This window comes from Asparagus officinalis, chromosome 3 (genome assembly GCF_001876935.1).
Source record: "Asparagus officinalis chromosome 3, Aspof.V1, whole genome shotgun sequence".
NCBI classification, from domain to species: domain Eukaryota; kingdom Viridiplantae; phylum Streptophyta; class Magnoliopsida; order Asparagales; family Asparagaceae; genus Asparagus; species Asparagus officinalis.
In genome coordinates, this window is record NC_033796.1 from 110324880 (window position 1) to 110342012 (window position 17133).

The following is a 17133-nucleotide window of genomic DNA, read 5'->3' on the forward strand; positions in this document are numbered from 1 at the left end:
TATTTATATCATCCACTATCTAGTTCATATTGTTTATCCTTGTGTTGTTTATATATCCTTGCACATACATTGCCTATATCTCTTTGTCAGGATATATCTTGTTGTTCATATTGCTTATCCTAGCTTACATATCTTGTTGTATTTCATACTTACTAGGATAACTTATTAATTAGTTTTTAATTAGCATTTAAATCTGATTAGATTAGCATAAGACCCTAATCACCCCCTCTAAAGTCTCACACCTTGCATTTTATCATGTGAGAACAGATAAATTGGAACCTCGAACTAGGAAGGTCATATTTGTAGGATTCAAGCATGATGTCAAGGGATACAAGCTTTGAGATCCAGTTGATAGGAAGATTGTACTGAGTAGGGACGTCACGTTTGATGAGGCTTCTATCTTGAAGCTTCCCAGCTCTCATCAGGTGGAGAGCGACCCGACAGAGGAGATATCGCAGGTAGTGAAGATCGATGCAGCTCCACATTGTTCAGATAGTACAGTATCCATTAGAGTGCCGACTGAGGTGACGCTAGGTGAGCACGACGATGAGGAGGAGGATACGAGTACAGTTATGCAGGATCAGAGACCGACGGCTCAGGTTCAGGATTCTATTGCCGTTCGGAGACAGAGGAGAGACATACGAATGCTAGCACGGTATGCCGACACAGTTGTGTATGCACTTCTGGTGGAGAGTATCGATGAGATGGTGCCTACTACATTCAGAGAGGCCGAGCAGAGTTCGGAGACTGATTCATGGCAGGTAGCTATGCAAGAGGAGATGGAGTCTCTTCATAAGAACGATACGTGGGAGCTTATTGAGCTTCCAAAGGGGCGGAAGAAAATTGGTTGTAAGTGGGTATACACGAAGAAGAAGTGCATGAGGGCACTCCATTGAGGTTCAAAGCTAGGTTGGTTGCGAAGGGCTATGCACAGGAGGAAGGAATAGATTATAATGAGGTTTTCTCTCCGGTGGTAAAGCATTCTTCGATTCGGATTTTGCTAGCTTTAGTGGCACAGTATGGTTTGGAGTTATATCAGTTGGATGTGAAGGCCGCATTTCTTCATGGTGATCTTGATGAAAAAATATATATGACTCAGCCATTAGGATTCCGAGCTGCAGGGAAGGAAAAATTAGTTTGCATATTGAAGAAATCGCTATACGGTTTGAAGCAGTCTCCTCGACAGTGGTATAAGCGATTTGATGGTTTTATAATTGGTCATTCGTACACTCGGAGCCAGTTTGATCCTTGTGTATATTTTCGCAAGCTGAAAGGAGGTGTGTACATCTATTTGTTACTTTATATCGATGACATGTTGGTTGCCTCTATTTCCAGATCTGCTATAGATGAGTTAAAGGCACAGCTTTCAAAGGAGTTTGAGATGAAGGATTTAGGTGAGGCGAAGCGTATTTTAGAGATGGAGATTGGTAGAGACAAGAAGAAGGGTAGAATTTGTTTGACACAGGTAGCTTATTTGAAGAAGGTACTACAGCGATTTCATGTTAGCATGTATATGAAGCCAGTTAGTGTACCATTAGGAGCCCATTTGAAGCTTTCAGCTGATCTTTCACCGAAGACAGTTGAAGATCGAGAGTTGATGTCGAAGACTCCATATGCGAGCATGGTTGGGAGCTTGATGTACGCGATGGTATGTACGAGGCCAGATTTGTCACAGGCAATGAGCATGGTTTCGAGATACATGCAAGATCCATGAGTGGGTCATTGGGACGCCGTGAGATGGATTTTGAGGTACATTAGAGGTACGCTTAATGTTGGTTTGATTTATGAGCGGGATACTACAGGTGGGCAGTCATGCATTGGCTATGTTGATTCGGATTATGCCGGAGATTTGGATAAGCACCGGTCTACTACGGGGTATGTATTTACTTTGACCCGTGTGCCGGTGTGTTGGAGATGCACCTTACAGTCGATGGTGGATTTGTCTACAACGAAGGCAGAGTATATGGCGATTACGGGGGCTGTGAAGGAGACTATTTGGCTTCGAGGACTTTTGGAGGAACTTGGTATATCGCAGCGGTCCGTCACTATTTATTGTGATAGCATGAGTGCTATCTATTTGGCGAAGAATCAGGTTTTTCATGCGAGGACAAAGCACATTGACGTTCGTTATCACTTCGTTCAGGATGTTCTTGAAGATGGAGATGTGGAGATAGTGAAGGTCCACACGAAGGATAATCTGGCGGATATGCTCACAAAGGTGGTTCCGAGCAACATGTTTGATCATTATCGAAACTTGTTGCACATTCTTGATTGTTGAGGCTATTGACGGCCATTTGGATGAACTACGGGCGGCTTGATTCCTTGGGCAATAGGATACGTAGGCAGTCATTTATGATGCAGCCGATTTGGTGAGTAGATACCGATATTTGGTTGCTTTGATGTCGGCTCAGTTTTGAGAAAACTTCATCGAGGTGGAGAATTGTGAACGTAGGGGGGGCTCAGTTTCCGTGTGAAGAAACGCAAACACGTTCACGAGTTCAAGAAAACGCGGTTTCAATTCAATTTCGCGACCCACCCGAGTTCACAGTGTTCGTGCTTATAAATGCACGCCGAAAAGATCACCTAGGATTTCGCGCAAGGAGTTTATTTTTGTGTTTTGCGGCTGCAGGAGAAAAGAGCAAGCCGGCAGAGGGTTTCTTGTGCAGCTGTCTTCATTGGCTTCGTGCAAAGCGGCCGTGCAAGGGTTTTTTTGTGCATCCCTCTTTTGAGAGAGATATTTGTATGAGGGATGTGAGAGTTTGTGTGAGGGTTTAGATTGAGTGATTGTAAACCCTAGTTGTATTCTCTCCCTCTAATAGTAGATCTCCCCCCTCCTTGCCCAGTGGACGTAGACAATTTGCCGAACCACGTAAAATTGGTTGTTTCGCTTTTGTGTGATTTGTAATAGCTTACTTAGTTCTCTCGACAGGTCAGTCCTATAACTGATAAGAGGAAGAGCTGATATCTCACTTGGTTGAGATATTTTGCTTAAAGTTCATGTTTCCTTTGTGAAACAAGATTTCCTATTGCGATCTAACTCTCTTGTTATGCCGAGGTGCTGCCGAAATTTCCGCTGCGCGCAACAAGCACCAACTTCTCGTTATATATAAAGGGGAGATTTTATTAAAACTACTATCAAAAAAAGTATTCTATTAAAATTAATTTTGCAAGTTAATAATTTAATTAAGTATAATTTAAATATTTTCAAAATTTTTAATTTTTAACATAATATTCCAATTTTAACTCTTTAAAAGTCGGATGGAGATAAAAATAATAGCAATATCTGGATAATTTCTTCTTCTTGTGGATGATAATTTCAAAAAAAATACTTATTAGATTTGAAGAGTATATGTTTTGGAGGGGGAAAAACTTCTGCTTTCATTTTTAAAATAATATGCTTTACCCAAAACCAATCACAAAAGTCATCCTCACACACTGAAGAAGATGATGAAAAGGTATTATGCAAAACACGCTCAAATCTCACAAGCAGTTCAAATTAACAAGTAGCTTAGTTTACAAACCATCATCTTTAACCTCTACTGTATGAAATTTTAATAATGTTAAGTTTATTAGATGTTAAAGACAATGGCTTGTAAGCGAACAGACTAATTTGAACAAATTTATGAGATCGGAGAGACTTATTTACGAAGATTATGATCATATATTCTTACCTATTACGAAGATTATGGTCATATACTTGGTAACGGATCAACAAACCCATCAATCCAACAAATAAAAAAATAAATATCATGTGAGCAAGTCTACCACCAAGTTTATCCTCTAGCTTATTTGGTGTTAAAATTTTGACGATTTTTAGGTTAAATTACCACACTGCCCTGTGTTAATTGTAACTCGTCATAACCCAAAAAAACCTGACCTAATATAAATCAAAATACTGAAAAAGAAACACGTTTTGCTGCTTTCTCCGCTGAAATAGATCTCGACGACCTTAACACGAAGTCTATTGTTTGGACTACATTTTCATTTAGGTTTTTTCATGGAGATCGTCTTTAGAATTGGGTCATTCCATTAAAATTACTTTAAAAAACTATTTTGTTAGATTTGATTTTGTAACTCTATTATTTAATTAAGGATAATTTAAACATTTTCAAGAAAAAAAAAATCTATTTTTAACAAAATATTCCAATTTTATCTCGTTACAAGCCAGATGCGGATAAAATTAATAGAAATATCAGGATAATTTCTTCTTCTTTTGGATGATATAACTTCGAAAATACTTAGATTTGGGGGGAGAATACTTTTTACCTTTCATTTTCAGAACAGTATGCGTTACTCAAAACCAACCACAAAAGTCATCCTCACGCACGGGAGAAGATGACCAAAGGGCCTTACGCAAGCCCCACGTGGCAAGCCGCAGTCAGCGGACCACGATAATTTCGTGGAACCTGAGGAACATCCAGTCAAATGGTTGCTAAAATGGCGGCCTCCATTTAAAGCCGAGGAGTAGACTTCTGCTCTGAAAAAACAAATAATTATCCAAAATAAATGAATAATTCCATCCGTAATTAGTTTCCAATTTAACAAACATTTCCCCAAAAAAATCCGGCCTAAAGATCCTCAAAGTCTTCACCAGCTAACCAATCATTATTGAATCCTTATCTGTTTCGATCCTTTCAATATAAAAACCCCTTCTTTGGGATCTCCACCAATCTCTCTCTCAAAGAGTCAAAGCCAAAAAAAAAAAACCCAGAAAAACTAGGGAAATTTTGAGAGAAAAATGTCGAGTAAAAACGAAGTCTTTATCGGATCCGTTGATCAGGGAACGACGAGCACTCGATTCATCATCTACGATGGAGACGCGAAGGCCATTGCTTCTCATCAAGTCGAGTTCACCCAGTTCTACCCTGAAGCGGGGTATTGTGAAATTTTTAATTATAATCTCTCTCTCTCTTTGTTTTGGTTTATTTTTGCTTGCTCACTAAACCCACAATTTAAAATGAATGGATGCTAAAACTGTCCTTAAAGCTGGCCTGCTGTGAAAATTTTGAATAAAAATGTTTCGTTTTTGGGTATTTTTTTGTTTGGTCATCAATTGTTTGGTTGAATGTGCAGATGAGACTGACTGTGATATCATTTGTAAGAGACCCAAGATACTTATGCCTTAAAAAAGCTACCGTTAGAGTGTGAAAACCCAGAATTTTATAAGCAGATAATCGCCAAATTTAGAGTGAAAATATCTGTTTTAGGTATCGTTTTGGTTGCTCAACAATTGTTTACTTTGTGTAGATGGGTCGAGCACGATCCAATGGAGATTCTGGAGAGCGTGAGGGTTTGCACTGCGAAGGCGCTAGACAAGGCTGCGGCTGATGGGTATAATGTAGAGGCTGGGTTGAAGGGGATCGGGATCACAAATCAGAGAGAGACGACTGTCATCTGGAGCAAGTCGACGGGGTTGCCTCTTTATAAGGCGATTGTTTGGATGGACGGACGAACTAGCTCAATCTGCAGGTTTGAAATTTTTGATCTTCTAGGTCAGAATGGTCATCATCCATGTTCGAGATTTATTTGTTGTTGTAGGAAATGGAGAAAATTGGTTGTGTATGCTAAGTGATGCAATTGCTTGATTGGAGAAGTAGGTCCGTCTTACCTACGTAGACGAGGCTTTGTTTTTGTTCCTTTAGGTACCGTTTGGCAAAGAGTTAAGTGAGGGATTAATGAGACTTAACCCTTTCTTAACCCGCCAAACACAAAAAAATTATACAAGGGTTAAAGTGAGTTAACCCTCCATAATTTGCTAAACATATAAAATATAGAAGGGTTAAGCTAACCCCTCTAGAGGATTAAAATGAGTTAACTCCTCATTTTGAGGGGTTTACTAATACTCCTATTTGTCAGCAGCAGCCCATGTGAAGCAATTATTTTTGACTTTGGATAAAAGAGCGGGCCCTACTTCATTATTATAATATAAATGTATAGTGAAATATTAATATTTTATTGTGCATAGTATTTTTCAAAACACTATAAATAGGCTCCAAATCCTTAAGAAAAATTCATCCCAGAAACAACTTCTCTTATAGAAGAGTGAGAGAGAAAAAATAGAGAGAGTATCTCCTTATAAAGAGAGATTGTAACTCCAGAGTTTTCTTCTCATAGTGAATTCTTCTATCCTTGTCTGTGGACGTAGGCAATCAAGTACCGAACCACGTAAATCTGTGTGCTTAACTTTTTATCTCTATTTTTACTCTACTATTGCTACGATCCTGCTCTATTAGACCCCGGGTTTGTCCCAACAAGTGGTATCAGAGCCAACTTAGGGTGTTTGTATATATCTACTTATCGTATGCTCTGTGGCTGCCACCAAAGATGGATCCTCCACATCAGAAAATAAGTTAGGTTATCATTTACCCTTTGAAGGTGATGGGTACTATTCATGAGTACGGTACTGTTCAAAAAATACTATACTATTCATAAGTACAGTACTATTCACGGATACGGTTACTGTTCATAAATACAGTTACTACTTACGTGAAATAGTAAGAAGTTATTGTTCGTAGTATAAACAATGGCGACAAAGTTTAAGACCGAGAAATTCGACGGGAGTAATTTCTCACTGGAAGTTAAAGATAAAGACTATCTTGAGAAAAGATAATTGCCTAACGGCCATCAGTGCAAGGCCGGACGACATCACAGATGATAAGAAGTGGAACGAGATGGACGAAAATGTTATTGCAAATCTCTATCTGACATTAGCAGACGGGGTGCTGTCAAGCATAGAGGAGAAGAAGACAACAAAGGAGATCTGGGATACTCTAACAAAGCTATAAGAGGCGAAATCCATGCACAATAAAATCTTCTTAAAAATGAGACTTTACATTCTTAGGATGGCGGAATCTACATCGATGACCGACCACATCAACATCCTAAACACATTGTTCTCCCAACTCATAACATTGGGGTATACAGTTGGTACGAATGAACGTACAAAACTTCTACTTCAGAGTCTACCTGACTCGTATGATCAACTCATCATCAACCTGACAAACAACGTCCTCACGGACAATCTAGTCTTCGGCGATGTTGCAGCCGCTGTTCTGGAGGAAGAAAATTGGCGTAAGAACAAGGAAGACAGACAGACAAGTTCTCAACAAGCGGAGGCTTTAACGGTGACGAGAGGAAGATCAACGGAACGTGGCTCCAGTGGGAGTCATACCCATGGTAGATCCAAATCAAGAAGTAAGAAGAATGTCAAATGCTACAACTGTAACAAAAAAGGCACGTCAAATCGAAGTGTTGGCACAATAAGAAGAGTGGAGATAAAAAGTCTTCAGAGCCATCAACATCTCAAGGATGCGTTGTCAGCCACTGAAATTTTATTCAGTAGAGCAACCACTGTTGATGAAGGCAGAAAGAGGTTTGCTGATGTTTGGCTTCTAGATTCAGCAGCCTCTTGGCACATGACCTCTCGGAGAGAATAGTTTCATAAATATGAACCTATCTCAAGAGGATCTGTATTCATGGGGAATGATCACGCCTTGGAGATTTGTGGTATTGGTACTATCAAAATCAAAAATATTTGATGGTACAATACGCACCATTCAAGATGTACGACATGTGAAGGGCTTGAAGAAGAATCTATTATCTTTGGGATAATTAGATGAGCTCGGGTGCAAGATCCATATTGAAAATGGGATCATGAAGATTATTAGAGGGGCGCTTGTGATGATAAAAGGAGAAAAGATACCTGCAAATCTGTACATGCTCAAGGAAAAAATCATGCAGGAAGCTGATTCATGTGTGGCATCAACCAGCCGTGGAGAAGAACAAACCATGATGTGACATCGTAAACTAGGCTACATGTAAGAACGAGGTTTGAAGATTCTTTCCGATCAGAAACTGCTTCCTGAACTTAATTCGATAGCTCTTCCATTCTGCGAGCATTGTGTTACTAGTAAGCAGCATCAGCTAAAGTTCAACACATCGAGTTCTAGAAGCAAGGCTATTCTGGAACTGATTCATTCTGATGTAGGGCAAGCACCAGTTACATCCTTAGGAGGAGCAAAATACTTTGTGTCCTTTATTGATAATTACTCCAGGAGATATTGAGTGTATCTTATCAAGAAAAAGGCGGATGTGTTCTCAGTCTTTAAAGTCTACAAAGCGCGGGTCGAGCTTGAATCTGAGAAAAAGATCAAGTGCTTAAGGTCAGATAATGAAGGAGAATACACAGACGGTGAATTCCTAGCATTCTGCAAGCATGAAGGTATCAAAAGACAATTCAGCACTGTTTATACTCCTCAACAAAATGAAGTGACAGAGCGGATGAACAGAACTCTGTTGGAAAAAACAAGAGCTATGTTGGTAACTGTAAATCTGGAAAACGTCTTTTGGGCGAAAGCAGTAAAAACAGCCTGTTATGTGGTGAATCGATCTCCATCAACTGCAATACAATTGAAGACGCCGATGGAGATATAGACTGGTAAGCCAGCTGATTATTCTAACCTCCATATATTTGAAAGTCCAGTGTACGTAATGTACAATGTCCAAGAAATTACAAAGCTGGATTCAAAATCCAGAAAATACATATTCTTGGGGTATGCTGATGGAGTAAAGGGGTATCGCCTGTGGGATCCCACTGTCCATAAGGTTATCATCAGCAGAGATGTTATCTTTGTAGAAAATCAACTATAAAGTAGTGAAAAAGAAAGCAGTTCGAGGAATGACTCAGTGACTGTAGCTGTTCAGGTAGAAGATGATCCGAATTCTTCTGAAGCAACATCGGAGCATGATGTATAAGAACCAGTCCAGTTCGAGACTCCAGAAGCTCGAAGGTTAACTCGTGAGAGAAGGCCACCGACTTGGCACTCGGAGTATATTACGGAGAGTAATGTTGCATACTGTCTTCTAACAGAAAATGGAGAACCATCAACTTTTCATGAAGCTATAAATAACACAAATGTATCTTTGTGGATGACAGCAATGCAGGAAGAAATTGAAGCTCTCCATAAGAACAAGACTTGGGAACTTGTGTCACTGTCACAAGAAAAAAAGACCATTGGAAACAAATGGGTCTACAAGATCAAGCGAAATGGCGATGATCAAGTGGAGCGATATCGTGCTAGATTGGTGGTAAAAGGATATGCTCAGAAAGAATGTATTGATTTTAATAAAATATTTTCTCCTGTAGTTCGACTTACAACAGTCCGAATAATCCTGGCTATGAGCGTTATATTTGCTTACATCTAGAGTAGCTAGATGTGAAAACAGCATTTCTTCATGGAGATCTTGAAGAAGAAATTTACATGCTCCAACCAGAAGGTTTTGAAGAAAAAGAAATAGAAGACTTGGTTTGCAGATTGAACAAATCTCTGTACGGTCTAAAGCAGGCGCCAAGGTGTTGGTACAAGAGATTTGATTCATTCATCATGAGCCTTGGATACAACAGACTTAATTCAAACCCTTGTGCATATTTTAAGAGGTTTAATGAAAATAACTTCGTTATTCTATTGTTGTATGTTGACGACATGTTGGTTGCAGGTCCCAACAAAGATCGTATCAATGAATTAAAGGCTCAGTTGGCTAGGGAATTTGAAATGAAGGATTTAAGATCTGCAAACAAGATTCTAGGGATGCAAATTTACCGAGACAAAATTAATAGGAAGATTTGGTTTTCTCAGAAGAATTACTTGAACAAAATATTGCGGCGTTTTTAACATGTAAGATTGTAAGTCAATTTCTACCCCACTTCCTGTTAATTTCAAGTTATCCTCTAGTATGAGTCCTAGCAGTGAAGAAGAGAGGATGGAGATGTCTCGAGTGCCGTATGCATCAGCGGTGGGAAGTTTAATGCTCGCGATGATTTGTACAAGACCAGACATTGCACAAGCAGTGGGAGTGGTTAGTCGATACATGACGAATTCTGGTAAAGAGCATTGAAATGCTGTAAAGAGGGTTCTAAGATACATTAAGGAAACCTCAAATGTTGCATTATGTTATGGGGATCTGATTTTATTGTCAGTGGATATGTTGATTCTGATTATGCAGGTGATCGTGATAATAGTAAATCCACAACAGGCTATGTGTTTGCACTTGCTGGCGGAGCTGTAAGCTGGGTTTCAAAACTACAGTCAGTTATGGCTACTTCAACAACAGAAGCAGAATATGTAGCAGCTACACAAGCTAGTAAAGAGGCGATGTGGTTGAAGATGGTGCTGGAGGAACTTGGCTATGAACAAAAGAAGATTTTACTATTTTGTGACAGTCAGAGTGCTTTGCATTTGGTAAGAAATCCAGCCTTTCATTCAAAGACCAAACACATTCAAGTTCAGTACCACTTCGTTCGTGAGAAAGTGGAAGAAGGAACAGTGGATATACAGAAAATTCACACCAAAGACAACACAGCAGATTTTTTAACAAAAGCAGTTCATACCGACAAATTTATTTGGTGTCGATCCTTTTGTAGTCTGACAGAGACGTAAGCAACATGAAGATGGCAAGATAGAAAAAATGATGTGAAGATGTGATTGATACTCAATCAAATCTTTAAGTGGGAGATTGTCAGCAGCAGCCCATGTGAAGCAATTATTTTTGACTTTGGATAAAGGAGCGGGCCCCACTTTATTATTATAATATAAATGTATAGTAAAATATTAATATTTTATTGTGCATAGTGTTTTTCAAAACACTATAAATAGACTTCAAATCCTTAAGACAAATTCATCCCAGAAACAACTTCTCTTATAGAAAAGTGAGAGAAAAAAATAGAGAGAGAGTATCTCCTTGTAAAGAGAGATTGTAACTCCAGAGTTTTCTTCTCATAGTGGATTCTTCTATCCTTGTCCGTGGACGTAGGCAATCAAGTGTCGAACCACGTAAATCTGTGTGTCCAACTTTTTATCTCTACTTTTATTCTATTATTGCTGCGATCCTGCTCTATTAGGCCCCGGGTTTGTCCCAACACTATTTAGAAGGATTAATAGTTAATCCTTCTAATTATAAAGAAAATAGTCAAAATCATTGTTATTCCCAAACACTAAAACTGATCACAATGGCTAAAATAAAACTTATTTAACGGGTTAATAATTTAGTCCTTCAGATTGTCGAATGGGCTAAGTACATTAATCCTTCTCTTTAACCCCTCTTCCTTAACCCTTTGCCAAACGGGGCCTTAATGTTGTATTAGAATTAGTAAAATTGTTTTGTCAGGTAAATGTTTTAGCCTTGTGTATCTGATTCTTCTGTTGATATTCAGAAGCTTATATAATTGATTTTTCCCTAATCCAAGTAAATTTGGCTGAAGCTCTTGTTCTGAGAAGCTACTTTTATGCTACATGATTAAACCAGTGCCTAGTATTACATAATCAATGTAGTTAGTTTATTTAGTTCCTTGCTTGTTGAAGAAGAAACCATTAAGTGAAATCTTGATTTTTCTTGCTAACTTAAATATATCCATATCTTGAACATTCAAACTGATGCAGGAGGTTAGAGGGCACTCTTTCAGGTGGGCGAGAACACTTCGTCGATACTTGTGGTCTACCCATCAGCACCTATTTCAGTGCTCTCAAGATCCTGTGGCTGATGGAAAATGTCGCTGCTGTCAAGGACGCTATAAAATCAGGAGATGCCCTCTTCGGTACGATCGACACGTGGCTCATATGGAACCTCACCGGAGGCTCTGGGGCCGTAGAATCAATCAAGGGATTGCACGTCACTGATTGCTCAAATGCATCCAGAACCATGCTCATGAACCTTCAAACTCTAAACTGGGACCAACCCACATTAGATACGTTAGGAATTCCCATTGAATTATTACCCAGGATAGTCAGCAACTCAGAGCCCATTGGTATTGTTGCAAAGGGATGGCCCCTTGCAGGGATCCCAATTGCTGGCTGCCTCGGTGATCAGCATGCAGCAATGTTAGGCCAGTTATGTCAAAAAGGACAAGCTAAAAGTACCTATGGTACCGGTGCGTTTATCCTCCTCAACACTGGTGAAGAGATAATCCGATCATCTCATGGACTACTTACTACGATGGCGTATAAATTAGGCCCCAATGCAACTGTGAATTACGCGCTTGAAGGGTCAATTGCAATTGCTGGTGCAGCTGTTCAGTGGCTTAGGGATGGGCTTGGACTCATTGGAAGTGCTGCAGAGATTGAGGGGCTTGCTGAGTTGGTGGAAAATACAGGTGGTGTGTATTTTGTACCAGCGTTCAATGGGCTTTTTGCCCCATGGTGGAAGGACGATGCTAGGGGTGTATGTGTTGGGATCACAAGGTTCACTAATAAGGGGCATATAGCACGTGCAGTGCTCGAGAGCATGTGCTTTCAGGTGAAGGATGTGTTAGACTCGATGCAGAAGGATTCTAACGAGGGAGGGGCAGGAGAGAGCAATGGTAGGGAGTTTTTGCTTCGAGTTGATGGGGGTGCCACTGTGAATAACCTTTTGATGCAAATACAGGTATATATACTTCTTCCTTGTCCGCTTAGTTAGTTCTTGTTTATTGCTCCTGGTTTCTTTTGGTTTCTGCTGTATTCTTTTGTTATGCTGATGTTCTGTTGGTGTTGAATACCTGATTCTTTCCTTGTGCTGGTAGTATTCCTTCAGTTATGCATTGTACCTTCATGCATATTACCGTCTTGGTTTAGTTTTGCTTCATGAGGCATTTTCGGTTGAGAAGGTCAGGTTTCCAAATTTCTACCTCGTTAAACTGAAGTCATAGTATAGATGCTTGCCAGGAAGAGAATTGTGCCCATCATGTGTTAGATCTTATAAATTTATAATTCTTCTAATCTTTCATATTTTGCACTTGCAGTTATATGTGATATTCTCCTTTCTATTTCAGTATCTACTTGTTCACGCATGTTAAAATGACCCGAGACCTTTTTGAAAATCCTTCCTTTATTTACACTTCAGTTTCTACTTGTTGTAACATGTTAAAGTTTGTTTGTAGTATGTGCAATTTCCAGTGTTTATCGCAGATTCATGAGCTATAATGTCTTGGGGCATGAAAACCTTAATTCACATGTGCTTAGTTTATCCTAATTATCATATACACCATCAGTCTGCTAGGTATTGCATTATTACTGATCTCAAATTTGACAACTTGCTGAATAAATTCATCATACTTTCGTAAAACATATTTATATAATTGTTCATAAGTGATAATTAGTATGCTCTAATCACTTTGACCCTTACATCTAACCCGCAGAGAGTTGATATAATTTGATTGTAAGTTATAACTATTGCCCATACCCATGGAATATGTTAGCAAGTAAGCTGATATGTGTTGCATATATAATAGAGAAATTTTTACTTGGGTTAATCCAGACTAATTGAGACATTTTCATATTCCTGACATAGAGGGTGTTTGGGGGAGCTTTTCTTTTTTTTGGTTAAACTAGCTTTTAAGTTAGCTTTTTCATATCTACTTGTTTGGTTCAATATCAAATAAGTTAGCTTATTAGTCCCGTTTAAAAAAAGTTGGTGTACCCAACTTTTCAAAAACTAGCTTATAAGCTCATTTAAATAAGCTAGGTTTGATTAAACAAATTGCTATTCTACTAGAAAAGTTTTTATACAATTCTTATCATAAAACTGAAAGCCGAGATAGCTTAAAAGCTTATAAAATAAGACCGGACAAACACCCTCATAAGCTTATTGCTAATGTTCGTGATGTGTTGTTCTTCATAGGCATGAAATCGAAGTAGTTCAATACATAAAAGGATTTTGTTGCGCTCATCCCTCAACATATGCATTTAACTTAGGAGCTGTAGTTATTTTTTAAATCAAAGTTAACGCCAATATGTGGCTTCGTAAAGAAATTGTTAACATGATCAGTGTACACTTGTAATTATAATTATTCTGGAAGTATTGCCTTTACTTGGCTACCTTGTCACCTTTCCTTACGACCATACTCCTTCCTGAATTCTGCTCCATTATCCTATGAGCAGAACTCATGACATTAAAAATTCTTATGATATTAAAAAAAAAAAATTATGGAAGAAATTTTAGAAACGGTAAACAGTAGCAAGTTTAATGCTGTGTATCAACACATGTGAGAAATTCCAAACTTTATCAATGACCAAAATTCTGTTGCCATTCTTCTTATGGGAAGGATCTCATTTTGTAATCGGTTTATCCCATTTAATTTTGGTACTTTGAATGCATTAGTTGTGAATCTTATGGCTTAATTTAGAACACCCTTTTTAAGTGAACTGGATGAATAATTCAACATGCTTATAGAAGGGTACTTTTATATATGTGTTAAAGATACCTCCAAACACACCTCAGTTTCATGACGCTGTTCAAATTTATACGTTTTATCAGCAGAGTTTCAACACATTTTCTGATTGAATTTGGAATTCATGGTATTAAGGTTATAACAATGTCAAATAATTATTTTACTGCTAGAATAATATTATTAAGATTGAGTTCAATACTTCAATTGATAGTTGATGTACAGTTCTATTAGGAATTTATTCTGATATTTCATCCTCCCTTTGTAGTTCACATATCAGCTGTGCTTTCTTCAAATTACATTCAAAATTCTTGTTATTGAGCTGGCTAAATTTAATATTTGCCTATCAAAAGCTCAATTATTTCGTCTTATCCACGGTTTCAATTTTTTCCCCCATCCAATCTTGGTAAAAGTAATATACATCCTACTTTGTTCCATTTGTTTTCTTTTTTCCATGCAAAGCTCTTCATATTACTCTTTATATGGAACATATTCTCAAGTTTTCCTATTTATAGTAACCAATTACCTTATTTCCTGGTTGCAGGCTGATCTCTTGGGCAGCTCGGTGATCAGACCTGCTGATATCGAGACCACAGCTCTCGGTGCAGCATTTGCGGCTGGCTTAGCCACTGGAGTCTGGACCGAGGCACAAATCTTTGCATCAGGGAACAAAGACAAGGCAACCATCTTCAACCCCAAATTGGGTGAAGAACTGAGGAAGAAGAGGTGTGATTCTTGGTTTAAGGCTGTTTCCAGGGCTTTCGATCTCGCTGACTTGTCTTAGCCTCCCTCGTTGTTTCTCTTCTCAAGTGCATATCCTTTGTCTAATTTATTGAATAACTTGTGCATCGTGTACATTCTAAGCATTGGACTTGTGTTATTGTTTCATCTTTTTCTCCTAGCCATAACTCGGCACTTTTGTGAAATTGTGTCAATTATATAATTCAAAGGTCTCATTGTTATTGATATTGTTGTTCTGGCTTGCAATTTTATATTTCTTAGGTAGAACGTTCATTACATGGGTTGAAATCTAGACTCATGCAGCGATATTTATGTAAAATTGGTTTAAAATTTGTGACCGCTGAAGTTTGAACTTGGATTGCGCTAATATCACATGAAAAACGAACCACAAGATTTAAGATGTGATTCACATCGAGTCAAAACACAAGTGAAAGCCATACTGCCAATGCTAAGAGCACACTATCCGTGGGGTTAATTGTGAGTGCGCTCCTTCTTGTACTGTAGCACAATTGCATATGGTCCTTATGTAGTTCTATCTATGCAGATAGACCTCTTGAGTGAACTTTTTCGACTCGTGAAGGAGTCAAAAAGTATCAGAGGGTCTGTCTATCGGCAACTAGATGAAAATACAGGGGGTATATCCGCGATTAACCCTATCCTTATTTCTGGCTGACAGGGCACAGTTCTCTCAAGAAGTAAAAACTGAATGAAGACAGTAGAATGCACAATCGAAATGAATACTACCAGCACCATAGAACTATAAACTGCTCAACCCCAACATAACATCAGTATAATCATAGAGCACCAAGTACGCAGAGGTGGAAGGTTTGTACTTGTACCTGTATTTGCATCATGAGGTAATTCAAAGTGCAGCTTGATGAACAGTATTCGTTGGAGTTAAACGAAAAGATTTTCGTTAAAAAAGCTTGAACAGATAATCAAAGAGTCAAGTAAACTCTTGATTTGACCCTAGCGGTCTATTTATAGACAGCTGGAGCTATCAAATTGGAACAGAATTTGAGGCGAAAATCCAGCCCAAACGCGATCTCCGCGTTCACACTGAGTCGATCCGACTCCTAAAACGCAGGGCTTACCTTTATGTGTCAATTTTCAAGACGCGAGACTCAACTCTACGTTTCAAATTCTAAACGCAAGGTTCACCTCCGCTTTTCAAGTCCTAAACGCACGACTCACCTTCGCATTTCAAATTCCAAATGTGAGACTCATCCTCGTTGTGAGGCTTGAGTTTCCTCTGAGATTAGGGTCTTTCTTTTTCTTCTGAGAAAATCACCATTCAGATGTTAAAGTGGTGAGATCACTCCCCTCCGTCTTGGCCCTCACATCGAGCTATCGCCGCCATCTTAGATAGTTAGAGAGAAGCTAGCAATGGCCATCAATGTGACGAAAGCTAAGAAGAAACTGATCCTGCGTGATTAGTGTTTGCAATCAAGTCCATAACGCCTTCAAAGTGGATGTAATGAACAATCACCCAACCAATCCAAGACCAAAATTGGGATCCAAAGTATTCCGAAAATACGTTCTAGTCAACCGCAAACTTTCAAAAACTTTGGAGGGGTTCTGTTGGTTGTCTAAAAATTATTGCATATAGCTAATTCCCATCAAGCACTGATAATGGAGGTTAGAATTCGATGACTTCCAGAAGTTTACAAATTGAAGAACTTCATAACGATCGACGAAGGTTACAATTCAACAACCTTCACAACAACCAATGAAAGTTCTGATTCGACGACCTTCACAATCATCACCAGGAGTTACAATTGACGATTCTCACATTCCAAGGAGCTGAGATGAAGATCACAATGCTTCCAACGCTCTAACTAAAGGGACTACAAATCAATGGTCTCTTCAACTCAAAACGCAGAGCTCACTTCTGCGTTCCAAGCAACAAAACGCGAAGCTCACCACTGCGTTTTCGATCTCAAATGCAGAACCCAACTCGCGTCCCAAGTCCAAGACGCAGAGTTCATGCCCAGAACGTAAATTTTGTTTGACTTGTTGAAACACGCTCTAAACGGTTCTAAAACGGTTTCCCACGATTTGAGGGGGATTACACCCCACCAGGGAGCGATTTTAGGGGTTAGTTACACCCCTTAATTCCCTATAAATAGCTAAAAATCATCTTAAATCAGATTTTTGTGGCAGATCTTCGGCTGGAGCTTTTGGGGAGATCAGAA

General features: G+C 38.9%; 1 protein-coding gene across 1 annotated transcript; it reads left to right on the forward strand.

The window, feature by feature from the left end:
• Positions 4486-15163, forward strand: LOC109835736 (glycerol kinase). Its single transcript, XM_020403747.1, has 4 exons — positions 4486-4875; positions 5248-5469; positions 11436-12417; positions 14742-15163. The coding sequence occupies exons 1-4, from the start codon at positions 4739-4741 to the stop codon at positions 14979-14981; spliced, it is 1581 nt and encodes a 526-aa protein (XP_020259336.1). The 5' UTR covers positions 4486-4738; the 3' UTR covers positions 14982-15163.

Excerpts from the sequence above, each read along its gene's own strand:
- LOC109835736 (XM_020403747.1), top strand. The coding sequence starts at position 4,739 with ATGTCGAGTAAAAACGAAGTCTTTATCGGATCCGTTGATCAGGGAACG. Across the intron at positions 4,876-5,247 it reads CAGTTCTACCCTGAAGCGGG|ATGGGTCGAGCACGATCCAA; the intron begins GTATTGTGAAAT and ends TACTTTGTGTAG. Across the intron at positions 12,418-14,741 it reads ACCTTTTGATGCAAATACAG|GCTGATCTCTTGGGCAGCTC; the intron begins GTATATATACTT and ends TCCTGGTTGCAG.